The sequence below is a fragment of the Anguilla rostrata genome, chromosome 4 (genome assembly GCF_018555375.3).
Source record: "Anguilla rostrata isolate EN2019 chromosome 4, ASM1855537v3, whole genome shotgun sequence".
Classification (NCBI taxonomy): Eukaryota; Metazoa; Chordata; class Actinopteri; order Anguilliformes; family Anguillidae; genus Anguilla; species Anguilla rostrata.
The window spans coordinates 18,380,840-18,393,707 of NC_057936.1; the positions used below are offsets into that span (position 1 = coordinate 18,380,840).

Genomic DNA, 12,868 nt, shown 5'->3' on the forward strand with positions numbered 1-12,868 from the left:
GCTCTGGCTCCACAACTGGTTTACCTTAGATGACACAGGCATTAAGACTAAATATTTCTCTGAAGTCTTGTTGCAGTGGCTGGGCTGAAAACAGAATGGTGACAGGAAACCTACAGTTCAACATATCATTTCACGGCTCCTGGGCCCTGTCAGGCCCACCACCAGCCAGAACATCAATAACCTGCCGCAGAGCTACTGAACTGGCTGACTGCTGAATCTTTGGGTGGTTCATACCACTGTGATATTGGTTTCCTACTCCAAAGCCAACGTGTTTGACTGCTCTTTACGGTGAGATAAAGTCGTGCTTGCTGTTAAGCATCCACCTGACCTGGCTGAAAGAAAGAAAAAGGTGTAAGTAATTTTAAAAAAGTAACACCGCCTTAAACGTGGTATCCAATGATAAGGCTAAACTACAACAGAGCGGCCTGCATCGCATCCCTGGAGAGTTCAATCAAGGGCACTGCGAGAACGGGCATTTTGTATTGCCTTTCCTAGTGTTTATTTTTGCTCTCACCCACCAGAACTGCTGACTGCCGCAGCACTCCTGTTTCAGGATACTTTTTCACCCAACGCTACAGAAAAGATGCTCGTTGTGACAGGCCAACCGCCTCCGTTCTGAAGGTGTCGGAGGCTCCTCCCAGACACAGCCAAGGTTGCGGGAGGGTCAGGGTCTCTCCCGCCGCTAATGCAGTACAGCGCTCTGCCGCGAACAACTTCCGAGAGACACCTGGCTGAATTCCTACACATCTCCAGGAGCTGGGTTTCCCTGCCAACGGAGTCGTGCAGCCAGCACAGCAATGCGAGTGGATCACAGTAGAGCAGTCACGACTCACTTTGAGGCACACACACACACACACATACACACATACACACACCACACGCACGCACGCACGCACGTACACACAGACACACACACCACACACACACACACATTACATGTACGAGCACACACTGATATACACACACAGACACACACACACAGGGGCGTGTGCACACACACACGCATGCATGCACACAGGCATGTGCATGCACACACACACACACACAGACACACGTGGACGGACACATGCTCACACACAGACACGTCACACACGCATACGGACACATGCACACACATACACACGCAAACCACGCCTTACCCCAGTCAGATACGATCATCACACACAGCATGTTCAGCTCCTTCATTTCCTCTATCTCCAATTATTCTGTGCGTCAGTGTTTTCCCTGAACTAAGGAACCTTCTCTAAGCAGTGAAGCTTCTGTAGTCCAGAGGGTATCTGATCGATACAGACAAACATAAAATATGTAGCTAATGTAAAGCTCTTGGAACTTTAAAGTAATCTGAATAGCGCTTACAAACACTGCCATAATGTATTCAGCTTCAAAGTCTGCCTTTCATCTGATTTCAGAAGCCTTTAATAGGGCAATATTAATAGCCTGGCTGGTTACACACATTCATCTTGAGCGATCACCCACTGCTAGGGGTTAATTTATTATTTTTTTAAGCAATGATTTCTCCAGACATTCCTCTCCTCAAATGCTGTCAGTTGATCTTTTTTTTTGTTTTGTTACAATACTGATGCTCACAGTTTCTGTGTAATATACTGTAGGTCATTTGGTGCATTACAGTACAGTTTACACTTAATTGTAAACATCCGTAAATAATAATTAACAGTTAATTGTAAACATCTGTAAATAATAATTAATATTTAATTGCCTCTGTATTATGTATATTTAAATAATGAGGTCTGTTTGTACGGCTTCATGCACTTCATGTCTGTCTATATTTTACATTAATATTTTATTTCTTCTGTGTAAACAAACAGCCAACAGGTCCATAATAATTGTGGGGTGTAGGCCCAGGAGCTCCCTCTCTAGCCAATAGAAAGTGTACAGATGCAGCGAGAGGAATGGAAGGCATATACACCCCGTCCCCACTGATGCCTATACCCCCCTTTTTGAGCATATCTGGACTACATTAACCACAAGCATGCTTCCTGTGTGGGAGCTGGGAGGAGCCCCAGTGTTTCGCTTTGTGATTGGCTGAGTGATACACTGAAACAATGGCTTTGTGCTAATTTGTGAATGAGGAAATTTTATTTGAATCTGTCATGAAGGGCTTTCTGTTGCTGCACAGCATTAAGTTGTAAAGCTTGGTTGGTGAAATGTATGGCCAGTTTAACATGACTGAATAAGGTGCAGTCATTACATGAAGGCATACGTTACATGTGACACGTTACATGTGTCGTTTAAATTGCAGCCTCATATCACACAAAATGAATGGTGTTTTCTCACCTGCCACATTTAAAAGTAACTCAGCCCTGAATCAGCTGAAGACCATTAAAAACATTCTTCAGTTTTTTCATTGAATTTCTAAAGGCATTCACCCACCTTGGATCATTCCAGGATAAAACTGATTCAGGGACATGCTTTTCCCATCTCAGTTATTGCGCTCGTCTACTAAAATGTAGCCCTTTCCAAGTCGCTCGTGGTGGATTTCCTAACCAGCCTTCCCGGTGGCAGCCTGACTCCAGGCAGTGCCTGGATGGCAGGGCACAACACCAGCTTCCCACTGCCTGACCTGACCTGATTGAATTTCAGATCCTTCTGGCTTGTGCTGTTCTATAACATCATTGGAATTTGTTTTGTATGCTCCTTGCTGTTTATTATTGAGCCTTTGCTTTACTACCATTACCTGACCGAGGTACCATTAAAGACAGGCGTATTTCAATATGCTTATTTTTCTGAACTCAAGTTTAGCTCTGCACACAGACAGAGGCCATTCTGTTAACTGTGTTAAATGTGCTAATTTCATAATATTACAGTTCACCATAATTTAGGTTTACCAGAGCAAACGTCTGAGTACTTACGTATGCAGTTAAACTATTTGTTTATTAGCCATTTTAATGCCTCATTTATCCACTTAATCTGGTCAAGAATTAGAATTGAAAGGAAGCCGAACATGTCACAGAGACAGTTAAACTGAAAAGACGCCAGTGAAATCGAAATTTTGCTTGAGCACTTCGGTACCATATCTGAAACTGCTGAAGCTGCTACATTTTCTTGCGAGGAGTTTGGTCCAGAGAAATGCTGCGTTTGATCTTAACATGCTGACATTTGTCATTGGAGACTTTTTCACTACGTGGAGAGATTTTTTAAAACTGCCGTTACTAATGTTTCTCCATATAAATCATATCCTGCCAAGCTCCACTGATATCCCTTTCAGTCCACTCAAAAAAGATGAAAGAGCTTTTCATTGGCACAGATGCCACCTACGTATAAAGTTTTCAGGGCTTTGTGAAGCCATATTCTTTGTGAGAAAAATCAAGCAAAATAAAATTGTGTAGGCTATCCCATGGTATTAAGCCTAAATATCTGGTTGCGCATCTCCATTTCTCAAATTTAAATGGCAATATGAAATCTTGACATAAACCGGGTTTAGAATTGTTTTGGATGGCCATATATTCTATCTTGACCACCATCTTTCTGCTCTTGCCCTTTAGGACGAGTAGGAGGGGAACGCTGGCATGCGTTAGCCCCGAGGTATGGGACGTTCCCCCGGCGACAGCAGGCCTTTGTTCGGCTGCCAGCGCTGCCAGCGCGCAGTGCCCGGTGCCCGGTCTGCGCCGCCGCCCCGCGCTGCCCCGCGTGGGCCGGACGTGACGGCGCCTCGAGCGGCCTCGTTCCTCCGCGCCGCGCGAGGAATGCTCCCGCCCGAACCCGACCGCGCCTCTCTCTCTCTCTCCGGAGCGCCCTAACACGCTCGTTCGGCCAGTGGCTCCTCCGCACATTCCTGAGGTTCCCCGCGTCGGCTCGCCCGGCACCGCGGGAATCCGAACGAGGCCGACTGACTTCGTTTACTTCTCTCCGCCGGGCCGAGGCCCACGGCGTTCTTCAGCACTCCCTCGACGAGCGGTTTCATCACATCAAATCTACGCCCCGCTGAGAACAATTTTCAGTGGTGCCAGACTAAACCGGTTTCGGCAGCAAATGATACAACTACCCTCAATTCCAATCTGTAGTGCTGTATGAATGTATAAAATGCTGAGTAACTTCCAAATCTGTGAACCGCACGCACGGGAACTCAGATGACCTTAGTTAGAAATGCATACAATATGGATCGATTCATATAATTGTTATTTATGCTGTTTATGGGTCATATGTTGATGAATCCTGCTTAATATTACAAGCATGTGATGTTGACAAGGTTGGAAAGTAACATATGCGAATGTCTCCATATCGCAATGTTTAAATCGGTGTGTAACTGAAGTGTGACTTGCAAAAAAACCAACAGCTTCGGTGTGAAAATAGCTCTAAAAGGAAGAATATTTTGTTTGAAGCGAGCAGAACTGTGTCAGGTTCTACTATCAACAGCACTGAAAGAGTTTCAATTTAATGACCCCCTGAAACTGCATTTTCTTGCATTTAGATTACTGTAAGTCAACAGACAAGATTCAAATTATAAAGAGGGAAATAGCAAAAGTTACTATGCAAAAAGCAAGTCATTTGTAAACATGAGAGCTGGAGGTTTGCGACAGCATGGCAATATTCTGTGCATGTATTAACATAAAGTTTGCTTTTTACTGGCAGCCCAATATACGGCTGCACCACAGATTGGATCAAATGTAAACTCCAGGCTACGCAAGACGTTTCCTAAAGCTCTAAAGCCGAGTATCCTGCATCCTCCATTTGATAAATCAAGTCCTATAGTTAAAAAACTCAAATCTAATTAAGCAGTAACACCACAATGTGGGCAAAAAAGAGCGATGCACCACCACCTAAGCTGGGTTTCTCCTGGACCCCAGCCCTCATCCAGGACATACAGAAGTAGGTGAAAACCTGCTTCTACATACTGTAAGCAAGTCAAAGCCCCATCTCCGTCCCTCTTCTTGATCGATAGGTAAGTATTATTCACAGTGATCTAATATGACTGCTCAAATTAGCTCGCTCATTTCAAACTGCCTGTGGTTGAGTTGTGCAGCCTGGACAGTGATTTTTTTTCTCTTTAGATCAGCTAGAAATCCTTTTAAGTCTTTTCCTCTAGTTCCATTTTCTCTATTGTTCTTCAGTTTTATATTTGGTATTTTAGTAGTTCATTATTAGCCAGCTAGTAGTAGTAATATTTTATCATTCATTTGTTGTTAAGCAGCCTAATTTTTATAATTGCAGAAAAAGCTTTTCCAATTGCAACGCTAGTCGTTTCTAATTTTAGTGTTTTTACAATTTTGTATTTTTTTCAATTGCAGTAAGTAGACTAAGACTAGCTGTTTTATAATTTGAGCTGAGATAACTAGTATGGGTTTCACCGTGGCTATCAGAGCACCACCAAGGTATTCACAAAATTACATTGTTAAGATTGCTTCTGCAACTGTACGATTATGGTCAGCTAGCTAATGTTAGTCAAGTTTAATGGATCGTAACGTAGTTGAGGTGGTTCCTTAGGAGAATAAATGAGATGTCAGGGAATGATACCTCAGGCCATTGAGTTGGAGCACTGTTATCTTATTAGAGTTTATTTTGCCAAAATACCTTTGCTGGCCATGAGGAAACAATGATCCAATATAATTTTCTGACTATGATAAAATAGCAATCATAGCTAGCTTGAGCTACGACGGGTCCCTATTTAGAACAGTAACAGACGTGGGATTGTTTTCCCCCTTGCCTGGAACTACTGCTCCTCCCCCCTGTGCTCTCACACTTGACCCCAATTCACATATTTTAATATTGTGAAGTGGGCGGAGACAGGCGAAAAGCTGGTGTTGCTGGACACTTTAAGAAATGGTGGTCTGTCCTATAGAGGAATGCAAGAGAAGAAAACCCATGGATAAGATAAAACACCCCTAGATGAGGTCAGGGTGTTTCATCGATGAAAGAGAGAATAGTCAACACTACTAGGGAGATATTAGGCTAGTTCAATGGTTTCCTTTAGTGTTTTATCTGTTTCCTTTTGCGGTTCTTTTTCCTAATTACGGAGTCCAATTTAATTAAGAGAGTTGTTTTTTTTTTTTCCGCCTCAAATAAAAAATCCCATTCACACTATGTCTCACTGTGAAAAATGTATGCGCTTATGAAACCATGAGAAGGTTATGAATTGCTTTGTTGACTTCACAATTATAAAAGGTACTTCTAATGAACAATGCAGCCGATGCTGTGAATGTAAGCATGTTTTAATGACTTTGGCTTGTTTGCACCTTCTTCATATGAGCCAAGAAATGCCAACTTTACAGAGAAAACATTTGTAATTATTTTAGCTAGAGCATTAGCTGCCCCGCTGTTCTCAAAGCACCAAACACCAAATGTCACACAGTGCGAGTTCCCACAAAAAATGTGTGCTCTAATGGATAATTTCTTAGGTCATTTGTCCGTCCTACTTTTAAAACTTTTTCTGTATTGCATTTTTCTCATCAGTATTGTCGCCAAGAAGCAAATTAAACACACATAAACTAAGCGTGCTCATTAAATTCCACACAAGATACATAATATGGATGCCAGCACGGCTTTCCTTTTTGTTAACATAAATATCTTATTTTAATTGTTTTTCAATACAAACCAAAGGATTTCTTTGATTGTACCAGAGAATACATTGTAAGTTATTTATATGTGCATAACACATCATACAACATACAGTACAGAGCTGTGACTGAGCTGCAATTTGGCGAGTCCGCCTCCCAGGCCATTATCCAATTACGTGCATTTAATAACATGGAAACAGAGCGGAGGAACTGGGGCTTTGCGAGTCTCTCTTTGTTCTTCGCCTCAGGCCAAAATAAGCCATTTACGGGAAAATAACGGTTCCCCATGGCGAGGGTTTTACTTTCCCTACCTACAGCTCTCATTCAGAAAACTGAAACCGGCAAGCAACTGTAGTAGGCCTACTACTGTAGAGTAGGACTTACTTACTTACCCCCTAACTGTCAGTAGGCTCAGACAGCGACTTCACAAAGCAAACGAGGCGCACGCAGGCAACAGAAAAAGAAAAAACTCCAGGTAAGGCCGCCCATCCCAAACGGCACACATTAGTGCTATCGGCACTCTCACCCGGCACAATGACCGTCCCCGCAAAACCGAGAAACACACCCAGCCTCGCCTCAGGCTGTCCTCACTGACGTTTGGCCTTCGCAGTCAGTCCTCCCTCATAGCTTCACTGGCACCTCTGAGGTAATAGTACAACTTCAACCAAAGTTTTTCAACAAAAATGAAACATTTCTCTCTACTAAAATGAAAACCTCCTGAAAGAAGCTGCCCTTACAGCTTTAAGCAAATCTGCAGGAAGCCCCATTATCTGACATTTTGAGCCTATGAGTTACCTAGCGCCCCAAGCACAAGCCTGCAGACTGCAGGAGAAAATGCAGGCGCACACGTCTTCCAAAATAAAATGATAAAATAATGAAAATGGGACTTATGCAGTATCGATTCAGAATCTACTGCAATGTAAAGCAAGGAAGGCCATTTAGACATCACAAGTCTTGCAAAGTGTCTGTGATGCAATTTCAGCAGAGAACAAAACAGCAATTGATTTTGAGTGATACTATGAATAACATCCATACATACATCCATAAGAATTTCAACCATTTTTTTTGGGAGGGGGGGTAATTTGCACTTACTGTTTTCTATGGTTGGATCATATGAGTCGACAAACTGGCCTTCCACAAACTGTATTGTTAAGGAGGACTTTCCTGCAAAAGAGGGAAACATGGACACACACATTAGTGGGTTGGCAGTTGTGGGTTGTCGAGAACATCATTGCCAACTGATTCAGCTATTCAGGCATTAAACAATTAGCCCACGCCCCAGAGGACCTTCAAACATGTCTGTTGGAAAGAACAATGGTGCAACAGGACAAACACCCATTGGTGTTTCAACTGAGACCTTTTCTCCTGAGGCTCCTTCTGCCCTTTAAGTCCTTCATAAGAGTTCTATCCTTCTGCTCCCTGAAGGGACATTTTCAAATGTTCACAGAGATCCAAGATAAAGGCCACCTCTTACACAACATTACAGCAAACGAAAAGGCCACTTCCACTACATTACGGCAAACTACACGACGTACTCTAAACCTAAAGCATAGGAACTAGATTATGAATAGATGGGCCTTTAAATATGTTGCTATATTTCTTCTCCTGGCTTCAAAACCTGAATCATGAAGAAACTGATATCTCAAAACAGAATCATACTTGAATCATGGCTAATACACGAATAACCTAGCATGCACATACAATATTCACATAACATGCAATTAGTAGTAAACATTCCGACAAACTGACAAGAGAAGCTAATGACTTAGCCATCAGAGCTAATCAGGGCCTTTAATGCATTGCTTAAAATAACTGTTAGCCTTGGCAAGAAGATCCTTACTAGTGTTCTAAGACAGATATCCCTCCCTCAGTTCATTAGCTTATTTGCGTTCCCCAAGACAGCTGTTCATAATGAAAGTATAAACTGGTAAATCTCCAAAAATAAATAATCCAGTTTTTAATTAAATCAGATCCCCGGCTAAATCCCCTTTAAGTACAGGGAAAAACATTCCAGTCAGTCCGACGATTAGGAATTCTAGCATACTTCAGTATGACACATCTTTCCACTGGCCATAAGAATACAGCCATCATCAGAGGAACTGCAGCAATTTACAAATCCAAAGCATTTAGTGGGCCTAGTTTGTAGGTGATCTTAATCTGGGATGACAGGGACTTGAATCTTTGAGTAGCATTTTCTGCACTTATCAGTATACTCCACTGTTTTGTAGGCGTAGATGAAATAAAATGCATTGACATATACATTTGTTGCTTCGACCAGATTTTGAAGGGACTGCTTGAACACACAAAATGCTATGCAAATAATTCAAACTTTAGTCACCATGCCTAAATAAGCATGCCTCTCAAAGACAGGATAGTTTACATTCATAAATCAAAAAGGAAATCGAAATCAGAATGAAAAACAGAACTGTTCATGAAAGCATTTGGACAGCTGGAGAAGCAACAGATTTCCAAAGGCTCACATTGAATGTACTGTACATACTCAAAACAGGAAAAGGCAGAAAATGAGGTTCCACGGTGAAATCATCAAAATTCAGCAGCTAACAACTAGACTATTTCAAGCATTTCATATTAAAGACCACTGTATTCTGCAGTTATGAGGAACTGGCAGTAAACTAGCTTTGGTTTTGAGCTCAGATTTGCTGTCCACCCTGTGCGGCCCTGCACTCTGTTGCTATAACAACCAGGCCCCTGCACTGGCATCGAGTGTTTGTCAATGTGAACCCATTTTCTCCCAAGCAAAAGCCCAGAGGATAGACAGGAGACACTGTATTTTACAAACAGTGTTCTTTAATAAACTGCAGAATGTTTAAAAAAACATAAAGTGCCCTGCAGCAATGATATAGCCTAACTAAAATCAATACACTTACTGAAACAGCAGAGCAGTAACTGTTAGTTATATGATCCCTTATCTATGAACAAAAAATATTACATAACACACCATAATGGTGCAGGATTAAATTCATGATAAACGTGGGAAACGACCTACCGATTAATATCCGAATAGCGACACGTCACAAAGAAGCAGGAATATACCGTAAGTATAGTATGAATATTATATAGTCAAACCAATATTCATACTGGTTTTGCAAACCGTCTACAACTTTATGTGGATGCTCTTGACATTGTGACACTGATAAAAATAGGCTATATATTACAAATCCACTTCAATTAACATGCATGAGGGCTGACAGGCTGATGCGTTTCAGTTTATAGCTCATAATTAAAAAAATTACGAAAGCAGAAAAAAGTTCTGAAAATAAACCGCACTTTTTATCTTTCCCCACCGCAGACGAACTAACCCACTTCGTATTAGGTCATAAATCTTGTCATGTAAAAACCCATCCTTCAGCCCCACACTGAGCTGACAGGATATGAATCTCTATGTGGTGATAAGCAGAGTCATAAAACTCACACGAGGCAGCTCCACTGTGAACCAACAGGAAGATGCACTCAGGCACTGCCACCAGCAACATAGCTTCACCAATACAGACGTAACAAACACAAATAAGATGGTTTAAATAAAACATCCATTATAGCAAACAACAGAACATGAGAACTCCTAGTAGGGAAGAATCATCCCTTGGAAAATGGAACAAACCATTGAACTTCCACAACAAGTTTTTTCAACTAGTATTGGAGGTACACACTGCCACTAGGGAATGTTGTGTCAAATTTTCCTCTGCTCTAATCAAATTTGTATTCTCAAATAAACCAATGACTATGAGCCAAAATTCACCATATCTGCATTTATGCTTTTTTAACTGACACGTAACTATATTACAGCAATGCCATACAATCAGTCAAATCCCCCTATGTCAAGTAACACATAGATATTGGGTCACAGTAAGTTTTTGACAAATTTAATGACTTGCAAGGTCAATATTTTGCTACATAGCCCTTACATCTGATGACTGCATCGAGCCTGCTACTCATGAACATCACTAGGTTCATGATGTGATCCTTTCAGATACAGCCATACAGGCCCAAGCCATCACACTGCTTCCACCATGCTTACCAGATGAAGTACTATGCCCAGGGTCTACAGCAGTCCCTCTCTTTCTCTGCACTTTAACCTTTATATCACTTTGGTAAAGGGTTATCTCAGTCTCATCTGTTCATAAGATTTATTTCCAAAACTCATCAAGAACATCTTTTTTTTTTTTTTTTGATAATTCCAATCTCTCCAATCACCTTCCTGTTCTTGGTGTTGATGAGAGGTTTACATCTGGAAGGTTATCCTCTGTGATTTGCCTTTCTTAGACTTGTGCACAGTGTCCAGCAATATCGTCACCCCCAATGTATGGAGATGATTAGCAGTCACTAAAAATGACCTTTTTTTCCTGTCATCTCTGATGTCTTCCATGGATGGCCTGAATGCTGGTTATTTCAAGGTCTACCAGTAGGCTAATTAGTATGTTCTTTAGGACATTCCATACGGTTGACTTGGAATACACAAACATTCTGCAATACCTTTAATTGATTTTTTCCTTTCCTTTCATCCGCAGAAGAGCTTTTTTAGTTGTCATACTCAGTTCTCTGGCCCTCATCTTGTCTTGTTTCTTTTAGCCTATAGCTACATATGACTCTACAAACACTTCCAAAGGATACAGCCCATGCGCTGACACTCACAGCTTTCCATTCACAAATAATTACAGTAATATTGTAAACCTGTGAAATTTTAAACAGCTGTCCCAATACTTATGCGGACATGGAATGACACTATTGTAATATAGGCTAGTTCAATGCCGATTTAAGAAATACATGAAATAAATGCAAATCGTGAATTTTGCCTCACAGTCATTGTTTGATTTGAGAATACAAATTATATTTGTACAGGATTTTACAAGTCATAACATTGCAATTCCCATAGAAAACTCCAGGTTCATGAAGGAATTTAAATTAATCTACAATAACTCTTCATATCTTTGGCATATAGCTTGAACTCAATTGATATGGCAAATAGCTACACAATCTGTTTAGATATTCAGACCGAGTGCAAATTTTGGTCCTGCAGAAGACGCCAAGCAGTAGACTGTGCTCAGTGCCTCTCATTAACCAATCTTTATTTACCCTGTGGTCTGAAAGCACAGAGGACATCTTACAATCCAGCGCCCATAATGTTTATTTCATCTTGTTATAGGCTACTTAAAATAGATAATGCAAAAGGAACATTTAAAGTTATGAACGCTTGCTATATTTAAAACAACAAAATCAAGCATACTTGACATAGCATTGTAGATTATCAAAGTAATGAATAAAGCAGCCCTAATACAATTATGACAAGAGATGGCAACAGACTAAAATAGATTTAAAGCTATTCTATGAACTCAGCCAACATGAAAGTATTCTGTTAAATGAGAATCAGCAGGGGCCCCATGTAGAAGGAGACAATGGCAGGTCAGAGAAGCGTCTGACTAAACATCTTTTTTTTCACTTTACAATTGTCCAAGGGAGTGAAAAGCCAAGATGTAAAGAATTCAAAACATGCAGACTAGCCAAATATTTATGTAATCTTTTACATGACATTGATCTACTGCCAATGGACTACAGCATGTGACCTGCTCTGAATGATTTAATTAATTAAACTCATCTCTGGACAGCAGATGCAACAGGTGAAGTGAGAGGTATTCAAGTCAAACTTCTAATCAGTTGCTTGTGCAAAAGCGATGACTAAAGTGGAAACTACTGACTGAGCCTAATAGAGATATGTAAAAGGCACAATACCTTACAAAAGACCTGATGTGTGCGGAATTAATTAGCATACCATTGGTATAACAAGACAGAATTTTGCAGTCATCATAAATATTGCATCAGGGGGAATATTTAACTCTGCAGGAATGTGAATTTAAGTTAAGCAATGCACTTGCACTTAGAATCACTGGTTTGTAATGATTCGGAATAATAAAAGGTCTAACATTGATAGCTGTTCATGTTTCTCAAAGCTAGTGCAAGCATCACTCTCTGCTTCTAAACTTTGGCTGTTTCCAGTCTCAGGGAATTGTGTCATTGGAAAATGTATGTAATGGCAAAGTTTCAGAGAGAAAGCCGGGGAATACAACAGAATCACACGCGATCTGGCGGAAAATACCTGACGTTGCTAAGGTGATAAACCGCAAACACCTTCAGTGTGTAAACCCCGGGTCTGACGCACGCTGTGGAGAGCAATTCCGCCTGGCGGAATCAAAAGGCTCTCTACGGTCAGCGAGCAAAGCTACAGGATTCCTCTTACCTTATGAGGGGAAAAGCCACAGAGCTCTCTGCGACAGACAGGAAATGCATGCCGACCACGGATGCGCTTTGCTGTCCGAAAGGCGGACGAGGATAACACCCTGCGC

General features: G+C 41.3%; 1 protein-coding gene across 1 annotated transcript in view; it reads right to left on the reverse strand.

Moving 5' to 3' along the window:
* rheb (Ras homolog, mTORC1 binding) overlaps positions 1 to 12,868 on the reverse strand; it is a 42,888-nt gene that overhangs the window by 25,187 nt on the left and 4,833 nt on the right. The window contains exon 2 of the mRNA XM_064331094.1: positions 7,605 to 7,676. Within this exon, the coding sequence (XP_064187164.1) occupies positions 7,605 to 7,676 (72 nt within the window). The remainder of the gene's footprint in view (positions 1 to 7,604; positions 7,677 to 12,868) is intronic.